This window comes from Falco punctatus (assembly GCF_963210335.1).
Source record: "Falco punctatus genome assembly, chromosome: 2".
In the NCBI taxonomy this organism is placed as follows: domain Eukaryota; kingdom Metazoa; phylum Chordata; class Aves; order Falconiformes; family Falconidae; genus Falco; species Falco punctatus.
The window spans coordinates 64,860,859-64,879,227 of record NC_137581.1 but is presented as its reverse complement, the minus strand read 5'-3'; the positions used below and the strand labels follow the sequence as shown (position 1 = coordinate 64,879,227).

Here is an 18,369-nt window from a genome sequence, read left to right as displayed (position 1 = left end):
AGAGAAAATAAAACACAGAACATGTCTACATAAAGGCATTCAGCAAGAAGCGCTGAAATTTATTCAAATTAATTACAATAGGACCTCTGACTTTGTACTTCTAATTCACAACAGCAGTAAAAAAGGAAATGGTGAAATGGGTTGTATTAAAGTGCTATGATGTGGAGAAAACCGCTGAAATAACACAAATGAGGCTGCAGTGACAAATGAAAGGACAGTCTCATCCTGGCAATGACAGCAATATATAAGTAAATTATGTTACAGATAATTTACAAAATAACTTATATAGATGAAGATAAGCTGAATCTTATGTTGCCATTCCGTTGTTAAATATCAGACTAAATATTCCTGGTCAGCACAGTATTATATGGGATAATTAAAAAAAGATCAGAGGATTTCTGCATTGGAAAAGATGCCTGAAGTAAAACCCTGATCAAACTTCATATTGCAGTATTGCAAGAAACCTAAGTATTTATGGAATTGTAAAGTGACACATTCAGCAGCATGAAGACTATAAATACAACTTTTACATTGATACATTATATCTACACACATATACATATCTACACACACATATACACACACAAGCACATACACGCACATATATATGTGCATAAATATATGTGTGTGTATATATATGTTTCAATTTGTACTGACCATGGTCAGCTGCATTTTGATTGCATCTGCAGTAGGGTTGCTTTTGCAACCAAGGAGTAAGATAAATCTTTAGAATATTTGCCATTTAAGTTTCCTAAGCTGCAGCCTCAAAAATATAGAATTCTGGCATAAAGATAGACTTCAGGGCTCAGCCATCAGAGGATCTGATGATTAACAGCAGCTCCTGTTGACATAACTGACATGACTGCTGTGCTTAGTGCTTCTGAAAAATTAGGCTCTTAACATCCGCATTATTTTTAAGTGATATGATACATGAATCAGTTAAAACCCTATTTTCATATAAGTAAAAATATTTGAGAGGTGGACAGGAATGAATACAATATTCCATACATGCACAGAGTTTAGACTGTTTGTAAGGATGACATGCAAAGAACATTTGAGAATGTGAAAATCTACAACATTGGCTTACATCATACCTTGAAAAAGGGCAAGTTTAGCATTACCTTTCCTTTAAAAAAATTTAAAATACTTGCCTGTAGCATGAATCTGACTCTTCTCTAATAAAGATCTTTATTCTCCCCTGCTTCCCTTTTATAGAAAAATTATGTCATTGTTTTTTTCTCTTTGAATAAATCTGCAACAAACACTACCGACTAAAAATAGTCTGATTTCTAGCCCTCATAGGTTTGTCTGAAGGACGGCTCTTGACCCATAGTGCAGCCACAAGTTTCCTCCACCTGTAACTGCATGTTAATTGTGAGAGCTGAAGGTAACCATGCCATTTCCATTTATTAAGAAATCATTTAGTGAATAAGAACATTTGTGTTTCGTTGTGTACCTGCATAAGGAAAAAGATACTACTAAATTGCCAAGGCTATGTAAACACAGTGATCTTGGTGAATAATTTGGTTGTGAGGCCAAAACACCTCAGAAAACAGCTATTGCATTGCACACATAAAAAGGTTGGAAAGGACAAAACAATAGTTTCTTTTGATGCTGCTGTGGTCAGTGAATTGGTCATGTCTGCATCCCAGTCTCTAGGGAGCAGAAGAATGTCCTGAAGACCCATAAGAAGAAAAATGGCTGGATCAAACCTCCTTCCTGGTTGCTGTAAGAGTCCCATTCACTGCACTGAGGTACATCCTTGGAGAAAAGAGTTTTTTTGGGAGGAGAAATTGTAAACTCTGATTTATTATCCTCATACCTACTCCTGTACAGTGATTGCTATGTTATTAGTTTACAAAGAGGATTTAGCACTGACCACATTTTGTTTGCTCACAATCAGATTCTGGCTGTTACGAAATGATACAGTTCTGCAGAAACCTGATTGTGTATCAATGAGAAAATGTGTTCCATGCCTACAGCTCTGCAGCTTCAAACTTCAGAGCAGAAGCCTCTACAAGACCCTATTTCAAATCATTCAACTTTTATTTACAACTTCACATTCCATGCACTTTTCATTGGGATCTTCTGGGAGAACCTGTAAAAAATCACTGAAAATACGCATGGCTGGCAACACAGAACTGGTGGTTCTCCGTTGGAGTCCAATGTCCAGAACTCTGCACAAAATGACCAACTCCAGGATTTACCTTCCGTGGAGGTGGGGTGAAAATTTAGTGTTAGCCCTTAATGTCTGAGAAGCTGGTGCTGCTGGCATTGCAGCTATCACTGCAACTTGACGATGTGCTCAAAGTGCTGGAGGCAGTGCCTGATTCTGGAAAAAAGAAAGACGGAAAGAAAGAAAGAAAGAAAAAGAAAGAAAAAAAAGGCAAGAAAATATGATATGGTTGCTGTTTTTCACAACTTTCTTCAATAACAGGAATCTTCAGAGAGACAATCATCTCATTTAAAATAAATAGCCTACCAGAGCTGCTTAAAGATTGAGCTGATTTCGAATTGCCTATGAGCATCAGCAGATTGTTTGCTGGGATCCAACCTTCTCTACCAGTGCTCAGGTTCTTTACATACCTAAAAAAATATAAAAAAAAATAAAAAGTCAGATTGCTTCATTTGATGGCTTTGAAAGTTTTGCCCTAAATATCTGCCTTCCAAACACAGTTCTGCGTATAAAAATTTCCAAACACAGATCTGCGTACCAAAGTCCATCCTCCCCTTCACGAATCAGTTGAACTAGATCTCCACTTTTCACTGTAAATTCTTCAGAAACTCCTTTCTCATAATCAGTCACAACTGTATATTTACCGGGAGTCTAAATGCACACAGAGGAAAAACATAAACAAATTATTTCTATTGTGTACTTTAAGGTTGCAACATTTGTTATGAAATTATAAGACTTTTCCCTTCTTTCTCATGCACATACATGCTGAAGATGGTGTAAACATACATCCTGAGAAGCAGTAAAACTTTGCTGTTTGATTACAAGTAAATTCAGTACACGAATTCTCACACCCTGAAAAACATTTAGGGAAATGTTCCCATCACAACAATTAATTCAAATCTCTACAGAAAAAAATCAAAAGAAAAGACAAAAAACAAGCTGGCAGACTAGCGATGTGATGTACGTGTGGAAGTTTGTTGACATGGTAGCTCAGCATGTCATTGCTTGACTGCTGTACTATGGCATAAGCAGTCTCACTAGCCTGCAGGTACACAAAAGCACAGATGGATCTTCCCAAGATACAAACACAAGGCTGATTTAAGAGAAGAGGATAATTTCCATTCCCCTAGGAATTTTGCCCAGCTGAGGATTTCAAGGCAGACACTTTCATTCCTGCAATTTTCAAAAGCATTCCTGTATACTGCCACACACAACGTATTGGTATCATTTGCTTAGCTCAATAGGAAAGCATTTCTGGTTACCAGCTTCATCTCGCCTCCCCTTCCTCCCCCTTCTTCCTCCGCATCCGATGAATTCAGCGGATCTTCAGCACTAGACCAGCCATCATTTTCTTCAGATGCATCAAGAGAATGAGACGTTTTCGCCCAGCCTTGAGGAACAAACAGCCAACAGTTAACTTTGCAGCAGTGAGCCACTGACTGGGAGGAATGTTCTTCCTGCGGAAAAGCTCTTAAGCTATCTACATAAACAGCAGATAAACTGCACACAGGGAAGTTATTACAGCCACTGGGTGAAATTCACAGCTGGCAGAAGTTGACCCATTTCCATCAGCGTAGGTGGAGTTGTGGCAATGCACAGCAGTGAATTTGGCCCTTTGGATTTATACAGAGTGAAACAGATGGAAAGAACGCACATTCCCAACTAAAAAGCAGCTATTTCTCTCTTATACAAAGATGAACAATGGATAGATACTCTTTTTCTTGGGAGGAGGTAGAGGACTTTATGGGAAGAGGATGAACACACAGGATTGTCATCCAAAACAACCTATCCAGCCTACTGGAACAAGGGATGGAGGCACACTGCCTCCTTCAAACTTCTGAGCCCTTAGAGCTGTCAAGAAATTCAACACAAGCTCCAGGCACTCTGTACTTCATCTGACAAGGCAGCTTATTATTTAAGGGTATTCAGGCTGACACAAGGATACTTAATCATGCTGACTTATCTTCGTGTTAAGTCACTGCACCAAACACCACAAAACCAATCTCCTGCCTGTCATTTATTGCCAAGTGTTCCTTTTTCTCTCTCAGAGTGAAGCATTTCATTTATTTACGAAGCTCGATCATATCCAGAGTGTACAAAATCCCTCTCCAAATAAAACTACAGTAAGTTTTACTAGTACCATGCTTTTCACTAAGGTCAGCAGCTGCTAATGTGTCAAGCTTATCATGAAAAAAAAGTCATAATAAAATACAAATATTTGTAAGTAAGATTTTGGTTCAAGCCAAATGGTAACAACGATGAAATTTAATGAAAAGAATGAAAGCAAGAACAAACCTCGCAACTTTTATGTAACTACTAGTTAAGTTGAGAAAGCACCAGCATTTTTGCCCTTCGCTGCTTCTGAGGCATTTGTCACATGGTTGGTCATGCCAGTGCATTAGGAAAAAAACCTGAGCACTGTCAGAGAGTAAAGCCAAAGCAATCTAAGAATCACAGAAACAAATCACACCTAGAGCACACCAAACAGAGTAGGACTTTTACCTCGCCTGCGCTGGATGACCTGCACAAGGTTAGAAGTACTGACCCATTTGGCCCTGTCCAGGGTTAAGAATGAACTTCCATCTGTGAAGAAACTGAGTAATAAATTCCTGCTGTATTCCATGAAAATTTCCTTATAAGTTCACATCTTATAGTTGGCTCGTGGGACACAGGCTCGTGAAACCCTTTCCATTATTTCCAAGTCAAGAACAATGCAACAAAAGAAAACTTGGTTTCTCCTAATTATTCCAAGCTCTCATTAGAAACAGAACCGACACGTTGCACAGAAGAAACAGAAAGTGAAATCACTGTAAATTGCTCTGCCTGCAGCATCATACTCACTGGCCTGCTCACCTGGCACATTTTGGGTAACAGCTCTTGCTCTTCAGCCTCTTTCTTTTCACACAGTGTGCTGATGTGGGTAAAAGCAGACGTGCCTGATCCTGCCACAGCAACAGCACTCCTACTCCTCATACAAGCTGTTGCTCTATTATTAGCAAGTCTGTAAAAAAGCCCATCTCGTCCTGGGCAGGGAAGTGGTCACTATGGCCATATTCATATTAGCTAACTACAAGCACCAAAATTATGCATGTGCATTCAATGTCTATGTGTGTTTCTGCACAGTGTGACTAGATCTGAGCTCCCTATAAAGGCAGAAAAGGTAAGAAAATGGCAGACAGGCTTGAGAAAAGATGAGGGGAAGCAGAAATGAGTTTAGATTTGATGGTGCTAGGAAAACCAAGGACTCATTAACCGCTTCTCTTCAGAAATGGGCCTGCAGATTTCTTCACAGACATAGGATCTATCTGCAAGATCCTTGAGCTCACTATGATGTAAATCAGAGCGATAGAGCAGTGAAAGGACGTAAGTGGAGCAGTGTGCTCTGCACTGGGGAGCTGTGGCCATCACCTGCTGCAGTTTCATCCTGAAATGCCTGGGTCAACTGCCTGCTTATCCCTGAGTTGGGGAAGGAGAAGAGATAGCGTCAGAAAAGAGATTGGAAGGTGCAAGACAGGAAAGGGAGTTACCAGATGTTTTAAATTCATTTGCTTGGTTTAGTAGTTTCATAAAGTGAGAGGCTACTGGACCAGACAGCAAATCAGACAAGTCTGTTCCAACAGTTTTACTGTAAATTAGTAATGGAAAAGGACTCTCCACCCTGGAAAATTCCATCATCTGTGGAAAAGGCCACAAAACACCCTTTCCTTTCTGATAGCATTTTCAAGCCCTCAGGATTTCTAAGGCACCTGGAGATCTCAGAGGTTTGACTGATACCTGCAGAAAATTAACCTTGTAACTCCCATATTCCCACTTGTGGAGTTTCTGCATGCATCCAGCCTGGGATTACATTGCCTGCTGCTCAGACAAGTGAATGGTGTTCCCCAGCACAGCAGCTGAACCTGTATCATTTCTACAGGTGAGAGAAAGACAAAGGCTATGGAAACCTGGAGAGGAGGATGAAAGAAGGGCTTGAAACAGCCTCATCTTTAGAATAGTATTTTCTAAGAGATGGTGACGGAAAGGAAGTCAGGAAGAGAGCAACTGCTCTCCTTGTACTCTTTAGTTAATTAGCCCTAGGGATTTGTACTCAAGCGTTCACCAACAGCCTTGCTGGTTAGAAATGGGTCATTTAACTGAAATGCTTTTCTGTTCTTTGCTTAGCTATGGGTTGGGAGGACAGAAGGGAAACTGCTACAGTTAAATGGGTTCAGTTACAACATCTGGGGTTCACAGGGTGGTAAAAATTGTCTGCTGTCACCCAAAGAAAGATGCAACAGGACTGTGACTGCAGTAATACAAGCGAACCTAAAACAGAAATTACACATGGCACTGATGATCCCCACTCTGACTAGAGTACATGAGTTTTGCATTTCTTTTTTTTTTCCCCTTCCTTTTTTAAAAAGTTAAATCTCCTCCACAAGGAGCACAGTGACAGGACAATGCTGACTGGAAAACCATGTCTCTCACACAACAGGATGCCCCTGTAATTCCATTAAACACCCAGCTTCTGCTTATTTCTTCAGCAGATGACCCCTTTTGCATTGCCGTCTCCCAAAAACTAGTTAGCTGTATACTACTTTATTTGATGCCAAGTGTAAACCTTTAGCCAATTGTACTATCAAACCCAGTATATACAGAAGCTGACAGACCCACTTAGAAAAACTCAGCTGAAAGTGCTCTGATGTAACATATTACATGAGGAATGCATGGATATTTGTGGAGTACAAGATGTGGTATCACTATACCTCTTAAACCAAAAGGAGTTGGGTCACTCACTACTTCATGCCGTTTAGCTTTTTTGTCAGGACTGGTAGGAGAAGCTGCAGGAGGATGAATAGGCAAAAAACACAGAAGAGAGATATTGAAGAACTGGAAAAAAGAGAATAGGTGGATTGCATGCTAACTACCTTTGAGTTTACACTGGAAAACAAGCGGATTTCTGTAATCACTCTAATTTTAGCTGTCATTGGTCAATTACAGCAGAAGGAATTAATTATTTACAGGTAGTTATTTGCAGATAAATTGACAAATTTATTTTATAGTAATAGACGAAAATAAATGTAAAATTTTCTAAATGAACTAGGTATCAACTGAATACAATTAATTTCAATTTTAGACAAACAATACCAAATTAAGCAATCATTTTTATATAAATCTAGTGCTACTTCAATACCTGGTCCTGTAAGAAGGATCATTGGCAATGTCTGGCTTTTAGCAGAAGCAGATGGAGTTTCTGTCAAGGCAAGCATGGGATATTAGTGCTCACCTCATTAGCATTAGATACACATCCCTAGAGTCTCTCCAGAAAGAACTCAAAGGTAATCAGGTTTTAAAAAGGCATTCTGAAAGGATGCTGGAAGGAAAAAAAAAACCAACCCCAAACCAACACCATGCTCTTGAACAAGGGCCATCATCACAGTGCAATTCAGTGTTCAAGACAGCTGTTCAAAGCAAGAAGTGAATGTACTGGTGCAATTACTTGGCAGGAGGAAGCAAGAAAGGTCTCAGTCTCCTATTGCCAGTTTTAGGGAAAAAAGTAAAGACTGTTTCTGGAAGCATAGGGAAATTCTTATTTATTTTTGTATCCAGCAAAACACCACCATCATACACATTCTGCTGTAGTCATGCTTTGGGAGTTTTGTTAGCAAGTATGCCAACAGAGAAGTAATCTAGAAAACCTTGATTCCTTTTTGCCAAGTACAACTGCATTTGGGGCAGATCCACTGAAGCGAGAAGCAGGCCAGGTGTCTGATCTGAAGACAAATTCCTTCCTCTAGTTTTCCTACAGGAATGGGGCACTATACGCTTCCTCCTTAGCCTTGATAGTGAGGCTAGAGGCACTGGAAACTGCACTCCTCCTCTTGCATCTCCAACAGCTCCACTTTTCCCAGCTGCACCTCCCCCTCCCACTTTGGAGCTGGTTTCTCTTGATATTTCCCTGTCAGGGTCAGTGACTCAAGAACCCAGCTTGACCTCAGGAGAACAAGCTAGTGCATACACCGAATACCTGTTAACACTACACACATATACAAAGTGATGCTTCAATTACAGCCTTAAACAGAAAACAGTCTAGCTTTATTCATTTTTTTTTAATTACCTTTCTGATTTTTGAGGTTAGTAAAGCTATGCAGCATAAAGCGCTTTTTTGACAGTACAGAGCATTCTGAGGTAGAGCTAGTGTCATCTACAAAGGAAGAGAAAGACATAGAAAGAAAGAGGAGAAGGCCATGAAAAGATCAAGGCAAAAAACTTTTTGCAGCCCTGTCAGGAACCTGCATGTTAGGATGAGAAAGGACAACTGAAAGGCCAGGTACAACAGATGAACCCAAGTGGCCAGTTGTTCTCGCTATGCAGGGCTTGTCCTGCCACTGGTTCAATAAATAATCTCCATTATGGGAACCAAAATTAAGGAGAAAAAAAATCCCCAAACCAAAAACTAAATCAAAACTCTTTAGAACAGGTAATGCTGAGACATTTATCCTGGGTAAGAGAACTCTGAGAAGCTGGGCAGCTCTAAGAGAAGATCTGCTGCAGACTTGGGCCTCGTAACACATCATTCCCACCTTCTTTTGGCTACCCTTCATTCAAGGTGGCTTTGGGCCTGTCCACACCACAAAAGTGGAACGCAAAAACCCCAGGCTAAGGGCAAGTAAGACTGGTGTGCTCGTGGAATGTGGGCAGCACTTTGTGGGTGGACTGCCTTAGGGACGAAAGCAGCAAAGCCCTGCTCATTCAGGTGTATGCTGCGTTTCCCTGCACTACCATGGCTACTCTGCTGGTGGATCTGCCTGTGCATCTGCAGTGCAGGCATGCTCTTTGCAATTAAAGATAACAACACATAGGTGTAAACTCACCTTTGCCTTTCTCAGGGTACTTTGGTGCTACTGTGGTGCCATAACCTTCTAGACTTGCAAGATCAGCTTTTCTCTCCTCCATTTTTTTGGTGTTTCTGATGTGGTTCCGTGAAGGACTGTTTATTAGAAGAAAATTAAGACAATCAATACATCTCCAGCAAATCTGGGTCTGAACAGGGATGATTACCTTTGGTCACAGGCTGCCTTTTACATACAGATATATAGGCTGAAAACAATTTATTAGATACTTTCAGGACTGAAAAAGTCATCGGTGATTGTGCATTTAAAGACCATGCCCACATACAAAGGAAAAGGCTCCCCTAACTGACTGCAACCACATGTACTATGGCAGTGGGAGCTCCTGAAAAGACAGGTCAGGACAACTTCCACTCACTCTCAGTTACAGGCACACATTCTGTGCTGACAGTTTCCTCCTGAACTTACTATGGAAAAAAAAAAAAGAAAAAAAAAAAAAAAGGCATAAACTCTGCCCCTCTGAAGCTCTTAACACAGGAACAGTTGAGGGATGAACAATGAACATAGGCTGGATCTTGCCACTGGATTCTTATCACACCTCTGTTTGGGCATGGAATGGAGAACGACATCTTACAAATACTACATATCTTGGAAACTCTCCCTGGGTGATAAGCAGATGCATAAAACATGCAGGGCAGAGAGCTACTGATACATATTTGAGCAGACACCATGCAGGAATAACTGAAGATACAACCACATGGTACATACACATACTCACATCACAGAAAAAAGAGTGACTAGCAGAGGATTAAGAAGAGGTGTCAGAGAAGGTGGAAGCAGAAGAATGTATAGGTTGGTAGGGTGAAGGATTAAAAATAGGAAAAGAAGAAAAGCTTGACTCAGAAGCTGGGATACTGGAGGAATCAACACACCAGTTTAAAAAAAAAAAAAAAAAAAAAAAAGGAAATTGGAGGAAAAGAACAAGGGCAGAGCAAAGATAATGCCCTGAAAAAGACAAGAAGAAAGGTAACACGACATTGGAAAAGAAAAAAAAATAGTCCAGGTGAATGAAACAGAACAGAAAAGAAAGGAAAAGGCTGCTCCACATAACTCTTTTATCCAGGGTGTAAAGTATATAATTAGCTGTTCAACAAACAGACCCATAACACCACCAGGATTTTGGCTGGTGCAGAAAATTACTTTTCTGTGTTGTTCTCTTCATCTGGCAAACCCCATGCCACGGGTGCCCAATGTAACAGTTCTGGAGATGCATTTACATATATATATATATATATATATAAAATATATAAAAATAAAGCTTTACAGCTTTATAGTGGGAAGAGACCTAACAAACCCCTATAAGATAAGGGCCAGTAGTAAGGGACAGGAGTAATGAAGAACTGCAAACTAGATGTATTAGTATATTTACAAGACAGCCAGGCTGATTTGACAACATACTTACCTGGTACAAGATGATGTTGGAAGAGGTAAGCTCTGTGTTTGTTCTAGTGTCCTGTGCTGACTAGCTTCTGTAACGGAGGAAAGAGAAAGAACTCAAAACATAAATCTATTTTAATAACTTTGTTTCTACAGTCCTACACAGTGAAGATACACAGTGCAGGTTTTGAAGTTCAAAGAGAAAAGAGATTAAAAAAAAATATATATCCAAAATATTTCACCTCTGCATGCCTGCAGTTGACTCGTCAGCACTTTTCTTATTTCATTTACCCAAGTAGCTTTAACTTCAGGGGTTGGAGCCTACCCAAAAATAAATACAATCAGCCATCAAGCATAGAATAGTTATTACCCAAACAGTTGTGTGCCAAAGCACAGCTTCAGAGGAATCCTTCGAGAGGGACAGAGTTCCCTCTCCAGCTCTTCAGTGGCAGAAACTAGTTGTAACACCTGGCACATGCTGGGGCAGAAGCTGTGCATGTGCTATAGTCAAACCATGGCTCCCAAGCCATCCACTACTCCAAAGAGAGCAGCAGTAATGGTGTGTACAATATCCTCCATCAATATTGTAAAACATGACTATTTTTTCCCGCAGAAGACTCTGCAATTGAAATATATTAAAAAACTACCTTATGAATTAATCTGGCGGTGGTTTGTTTTTTATTTTTTTTCCCCCGATTTTTTTCTTTTTTTCCCCCCACATTTCCTCACCATTGTCTACTAGTGATATAACAGAAGAAAGAACCTCCAGATCTTAGGATTAGAGCAGTGACACCCCCCGCGCCCCCCCTTCTCTCTCTCTTTTGTTTTAAAAAATGTAGTGGCAAGTTATTTACCTGTATAATGTAAACTTCTTCCCTTGCATTATACCAGATCTCAAATTTTTTTGCATCACCTTTGACATTTTCTGTTATTCCAACTGCTGCCATCTGGAAGCAGAGAGAACAGAAGCTGACCTACTACATTGTGTTTACGGTAACAATGGAAGCACGTGGCTACTGGTATTCTTTGATACCCTAGTTGTGAAAAGGAAAACTACATTCAGCTTCTTGCTCAAGGAAAAAAAGAGCTAATAACGTATGATTTGCATGTTGGACATGAAATTTAGTGCTTTGTATCAGCTTGGCTACCTTGGAGGGAAGAAAGGTTTAGGTACATTAAGACTGACCCACAAGATGTCTCTCCAAATCCAGACCACCAAACCTTATATCTATTTTATACTACCCTGCTCTAAAATTTCTGTGTGATTAATGCAGCTGTCATACAGCTAGACTAGTACAGTTTGGATTTTCTCAAAGGGTAATTTCCTCCCCCCCAATCCAGACAGCAAACACAAAGTAACACAGATGCGCAGCACCACTTAGGTTTGCCTGAAAGGGTTAAGTTCCCAGTACAAAACTGTACACAGCCTCACAGACAAAAAACTAGAACGTTGTATTACTGCAGGCTAAGCCCTCAGTACCTCGACTTTGCTGGACTGCTCAGTGTCTTACATTTAAGGAGTGTTTGTAGCTATAAGAAGGTGCTTTCTCATATCCCTCTCCATTTTCTTCTCGCTTTTTACAGAACAGCACTGCTTTCTCATGTAGGAAGAGGTGTCGCTGCATTGGCTTGAAGCGTGCCAAATCTTTCACCTTCGAGTGACCCTTTTTATGATCAGTCCAGACATTGAAGGATCCCTGCATTAAAAGCTTGCCCAGCTCATTCAGGTTTCCCTGGAACAAAAAAAAAAAAGCGGTATTTATAACTATAAAGAGATCATAGCAGACTAAAATGCATACTCTGAACAGGTCTTTACAAGTTCTGTTGTTCCAAGTAATCTCTCACATCAGTGTTTATGTTGGATTTGAAATGTAATAAAAATAAAGTCAGTGTTGGATTTTTACACATAATTTTCTCTCCCCAACACTGTTCAGGGAGAATTTTACAGTCAGGAGTACCAGTAGCAGAGATCTACACAGAGAGAGGGGGAAGAAAAACACATTATTTGATTATTTGGTTTTTTTTTTCCCCAGCATTCTGCTCCAAAGCTGCTTACATTTTGTTTTGTTTGGATTTTTTTGTTTGTTTGGTTTTTTTTTGTTTTTTTGAGTGGAAGTTCTGGGTGTAGTTTTAGACATAGATGTAAATCCCATTTGACAGTAGCCTAAACCACACTTTTCATGACAAATTTCAGTTTCTAACTCAGTGTTAAGTAGATATAAGAAAAAAATTTGGGTAGACAGAGCAAAGTATTATTCATAGCAGGAAAACTTCAGAAGAGTATACAGATTTATTTTCCATTGTTTTCATTACACATTTCAGTTTTAAAAAAGCACCTTTTGTAAACATTCTTCTCATTATTTGTACACACTATACAGTATGCTGTACATATATCTAAGAATTAAATGAAAATAAATTAAAAAAGTAAGTAAAAATACCGTTACTTACATCATAGCCTGTAATGGCTATCTGGTGCATAGAATCATTAACTGCCTTGAGAATACCCAGTATAGAGGTTAATGCTTCCTGAAGATCCTCAGCCCCTTCACAGTTCTTACTGTACTTCAGCATTTCCTGAGCGGCAGGGAATGACAACATACTTAGCTTTGGAAACAGCAGAAACTAGGAATGTTCAAATTTTAACACTGAATTTGGGCTAAGTTTTTAAAGTCATCCAGTAAAGTTTTATACCCTATAACCTAGTGGGTTAAATACTGGCTGAAATTCAGAAGACTCTAAAGTTTTACTTCTCATCTCTGCTGCTAATTAGCCAAATTATTTCATTCATCTAGAGGTTTTGTAAACTCTACCTAAGACATTTTACAAGACTAGCAAGACTAGCTTTGAAAACTTTTTTTCATCAGAATTTCTAAAAAACCCTAAAATAAAACACACACCCCCCTAAAAAAAAACCAAAACAACAAAAAACTGCAAACACCCCAAAAGAAGGGGGGATGGTATTTTTTCTATTTGTTACTCTGTAGAAGTGAACAAATGCAAAAACACAGGTAAATTTCATTTGCTATTTGAATTATGGTGAGGCCTGGGATGCTAGTAACAGGTCTAAACTTACTACACTGAGCATTGTCTACACATTTAAAAAAGCATCCCTTCTCCAAAAGGCTTATTGGTGAAGCTGCATCTTCTGGTTTGGTCCAGATAAATATAGCTGCAAGTTCACACGGAACTCCCCAGACTCCATACTATGAGAATAAACATCTACTCATGGATTGCAGGCAGTAAGATATTTTAAATCAAAAACCTTTCTAACGCTTCTTTTAACACAAGCTTAATGTAATGTTTTTAAAAGCTGTTAACTTCAGCTTAGTTTTAACTCAAGAGTAAGTTTGGTCCAGTGCAATCTTTTTAAACTACTTTTGAATACAATTAATGAGATGTGTGTCTGTGGGAAGTATTTCTTACTTCAAGCATGGCAAAACCTTACACATTAATTAAAAAATCTATGACAGTATATTGCTTTCATGTTGCTTCTCAGTATGGCATGTTTAAGTGAATCACAACAGCATCCTTCGTAAAAGCACCATACAGCGCTCTCAGTCACGTACATTTCCTAGAACCCAGCAAGGCAAATTCCTGCAATATGGGTGAGGTGACTATAACAGAAGAGCAACCAGTACTTTAGATACTCTCTTCCTCTATGTTCTTTGTTGCAAAAGTTTTTTATCTTTCTGTTTCCCCTAATCAACTTCCCATTCTTCTCTTCAGAAGAAATAAGGGCAAAAGCAGTTACACAAGTTGTCTCTAACATTTTCTGTCTACTGGCAGCTTTTTGGCTGAAAGAGAAAAGAACGAAGCTGCAAGCTGGTAGGCTAGGATTTGTCTCACAATTTATACATCTGTCCACTAACTTTTAGGTTTCTCTTCAGCAGGTTGAGAGAAGCAGCATACAAAACAACCTGAATGCACAAAATGTACTTACCATTATAGTTTAGTAACACATACCTTTAGCAATAATTGGTATTTGGTTATTCTTTGAACAGGTTTCAGCAAGTATGAGTCCAAACTGAGCTTGTGATCGAGTTTCCTTTGACATTCCTGTAATCAGTGTTGCATTTTATCAGGATACTAATCAATGTATTTGTTATTTCTTCTTGAGATGATTAAATAAATAAAGAAAACCAAACAAAACCCCAAACCACAACAAAACCAAAACCTCAATTATTTTGGAAAAGCAAGCAAGCATACCTGAAAGAATACAGAATCTGAAAACTGCCTCCACAAGCTTTCAGATCGAGGTTTATTTTGACAGTATTTTTCATAAATCTGGAAATCTTCCATCTGAAATTGGGGAGACAAGCAAAAACTTAATAAATCCTCGTGACTTCAATAGACAAGGTTCATAAGATTTTTTTCATAATTAGTAAGGCTACAAAAACCCAGCAATAACAAATGAAATTCCTTGAGGCATCCTAAGCACACAAAAAAATATAAAATTTTGAAATCACTGATTTTGTAATGGCTACTAATTTTGTACTTGGAACATCAGAATAAAATATTCCTGTAAATTTTTGCTTCCATTGAATGTTAAGTACTTTATGAAGAAGCATATATTATGTTTTAATATATATTTCAATACAACAAATATATTTCTATTACAATACGAAAAACACTTCTATAACTGCCCAACCATGAGTCCCTCTGTGCAACTTTTTATAAAGAAAAAAAGGCAAAGACTTTATGCGTTTTCATTTTATGGATGCGTTTTTCACTGGGAGTTGCACTGAAGTAGACCAAGCAGTTTGCTGCCACTTAACCACTTCAGCAAGTAAATAGCATGACTTCAGCACTTGTTGAAAGCAAAAGCATGTAAGACTGTTGAAAATGTCCTAGTAACTATGAAGGACAGACTAGATAGGAAATCAGCAGGCACAGAAGCACTTCTGTCCCTCAGCTTTAGGAAACAGCATCTCCATGGATGTAGCCAGTAAATAGGAGTGGGAGGGATGGTTTCTCTCAGGAGTTCTAGAGTATCAATAGGTAGCAACAACAGATTGATTTCCATAAACAGATCCCTATTTAACCTTTAGTATACTATGGGTGAGACACATTGTTTAATAAAACCCAGATTAAAAAAAAAGTTTAATTTTGTCATAGCTGTCTGTTTTCACGATAAAAGTATTTTGGACTTACTCTGTTACGGTGTACTCTTTAAAGAAAACAGAAAAGAACAACAGCAACCAAAAAAAAAATCGAGTAAAGAAATCCAACCAAGTAAACCAATCATTTATAGTGATGTGAAATCATGTAGTGCATGACTTCTCTTCATGTTTTCCTAACTGCCATTTTAATAAAGCAGTTTTCTTTCAATAAGGTTGTAGCTCTTTCTAACAAAATTAATTACCCCATCAAGTGAAAAATATCCTCAACTATCAATTAACATCTACATTCTCAATCTGTTACCTGTTCAAGACAAACAAAGTGGATGTGGTGGCAATTACTACATGAAAATCAGCCTCATATGTTACAGTCCTAGAGGGGCTAATGAAAAAAATGCCAACAAAACATGACACATACCTGATCCAAAAAGCACCGTCCTACTAGTTCTGGGTATTCTACGTAGTTTTCTAGTTCTCTCAGGAATATTCTATGAGGAAGAATATTTTCTTAGAGCACATGTTAAAAAAGTTGTAGTAAATGTTCACATTCTTGCAAATCATTTTCTAGATGTTTGGAAACAGAGTTGTAACTCTGTACTACAGAACTAAACAAAACTCTTCTAAGATCACATACTTAAAAAGGGATAGCAAATTAAAACAAACATTCTGACCAATTTCTGTTAGCTGACTGTTGCTACAACTGAAATAAAATATAGGACTGGGGAGAATGGGAGATTTTGTTTCCCTATCTTATATATTCAGCAGCAGGATTTGTACAACTTAAAGTGTTTGGGTTTTCCTTCTCAATACAACAAACACCACAAAGCAAACAAACCAACTAAACCCCACCTCCTCAAACCAACCCACCCCCCAATAACAAACTACCCCAAAAAGTCAGAGGCAAAACTTCCAGCCTAGTTTTGCCTGAGTAAGAAACAACTGCTTAACATGCCTAACTTCTCTTCAAAGTACTTGTCTTTTCTAACAATTTAAATATTATCCAGTGAAGAAATACCTCTCTAGCAGCAAGGATTCAAACTTCAGAGATAGGTCACTCAAGTATAAAATTAACCAGCCTCAACCAGATGTAAGAGTTGAGAATTTGTGGTTTAGAATAATAATTTACTTTCCACAGCAAATTTCATAAAAAATAAAAGAAAACCAAACCCAAACAAACCTTGCTTTAATTAGCTTGTAACCAGATCCCAATACCTTTCTTCAGGAAGAGGACCACAATGAAAAGTTTACGGGTGTACCGAATACGGGTGTACGGGTGTGCGGGTTTCACACAGCTTTGCTCATCTTTTATAGATATTTTGCTTTTCCTCCTCTATGCAATATGAATTTTGACATGCCAGATAGCCAACTGGGACTCAGTAAGGATATTCTTAGCAATTTAAATCAGATTAAAAGAAAGAGTAAGGAATCCCATCCAAATGCTGGTTTTAGATCTGAATGCAAAACCTCACCTGTTGTGAAAATGATAAATTTCTTCCATATTCCCAAACAAGATATCCTTCTTATTTTGGAGTTCTGGTGAAATGAGGTGAGCCATTAAGGGGTTGTCCATCTCTGCAGCATAACCCTGCAGCACAGGAGAAAGGCACACTGATTGTCACCCTTCACTTGCAGTACTCACTTCTCTCGGACAAAGGCAGACTGTCTGCCTGCAGGCTGACAGTGAGCAAAGAAAGAGCTCAGCGTTAATCATTAAAAGAGTATACAATTTCTGTTTTTCCATCAGTCGAGTAAGAAATACTTACAGACTTTAGAAAGACAATTGAATTATTGCAATTTTAGTTAATCAAGGATGAAACAAAGTTTTCAATCATTTCCACCAAGCAAAGGCTATGCATTCCCATACTGCCTACATATTATAGCTTGTACTTTTCCTGTTACAACTTTACATATCTGTGTCTAAAGCCACAATTCCAGTACACATGTAAACCTTCATGCTGGTCTTGGCTATCAGTATGAGGGAACAAGCTGAGTGTACTTATTTATGCAAGTAACAGAAGGCATTAAGCTGCAAATTCTATCTTTAAGACATTTTCATTAGTTTTGGTACCAAAAGTTGTGACTTCAGATTCTGACATCTTCCATTTGTCATGTAAGGCCATATTCTCTTGACTGTTTATCTGGCACAGATAAGGAAAAGAGAACACACCAGTGGCTTTAGCCCAGGATTGTTCTCTGGTCCTGAGGTCACTAATCTAATCTGTGATCTCTCAAAACACTAAAAAAAAAACCCTAAACCAAACAACCTTCTCCCCAAAACCCAAACAGAACACCCCCAATCAATCAGAAATACTGCAAGAATGCTCTAGTACCTGCATTGTCAGCAAATTTCTTAATGCAAGCAGGTTCCTTAGTGTACAGTCACTGAAGGAAGATGATGCAACCTACTTTAGATTTGGATTAGATTTCTCTCTTGTGTTTTTTTTTATTTTATTTTTGTTGGGTTTTTTTAAAACAAAATTATCATGCAGAAGGTGATCATTGTATTAGTGACTGGTTATAATTAACTGCACTGAATTGTAACAACCTGACAAATGAAATGAAAGGGTAAGCAAAAGTGCACCTAGAACTAAGATTTTCAATTTCTAAGTGATGTCCGAGCTACAAAAAGTAGGAGAACTGGCTAGTAAAGTCAGCTAGCCTGAGGAATTCAAGCTTTTGGATAGGACAGTGATTAGATTTTTTTAAAAATCAGAAACATTCTTTCAAAAATCTGGGTATTTTTTCCTCAAATATTGTAAAAAAGAAAAACAATGGTATAGACAAAGATGCTGGAACTCATAGATAGTTA

General features: G+C 38.5%; 1 protein-coding gene across 29 annotated transcripts in view; it reads right to left on the bottom strand.

Annotated features, from left to right (window-relative positions):
• Window positions 1-30: 30 nt before the first annotated feature.
• MCF2L (MCF.2 cell line derived transforming sequence like) overlaps window positions 31-18,369 on the bottom strand; it is a 164,568-nt gene continuing 146,229 nt past the window's right edge. For 6 of the 29 annotated variants that reach the window (XM_080376320.1, XM_080376298.1, XM_080376302.1 and 3 more), the window contains 18 exons: window positions 17,030-17,145; window positions 15,979-16,048; window positions 14,650-14,742; window positions 14,407-14,499; window positions 12,892-13,017; window positions 11,955-12,176; window positions 11,298-11,390; window positions 10,686-10,764; window positions 10,469-10,535; window positions 9,031-9,146; window positions 8,274-8,360; window positions 7,350-7,409; window positions 6,922-6,996; window positions 4,679-4,759; window positions 3,439-3,566; window positions 2,715-2,827; window positions 2,483-2,586; window positions 31-2,332 (listed from right to left, as the gene is read on the bottom strand). In XM_080376320.1, coding sequence (XP_080232446.1) covers window positions 2,238-2,332; window positions 2,483-2,586; window positions 2,715-2,827; window positions 3,439-3,566; window positions 4,679-4,759; window positions 6,922-6,996; window positions 7,350-7,409; window positions 8,274-8,360; window positions 9,031-9,146; window positions 10,469-10,535; window positions 10,686-10,764; window positions 11,298-11,390; window positions 11,955-12,176; window positions 12,892-13,017; window positions 14,407-14,499; window positions 14,650-14,742; window positions 15,979-16,048; window positions 17,030-17,145 — 1,818 coding nt within the window. In that variant the 3' untranslated portion in view covers window positions 31-2,237. The other 23 variants (XM_080376306.1, XM_080376317.1, XM_080376310.1 and 20 more) reach the window with 16 other exon arrangements.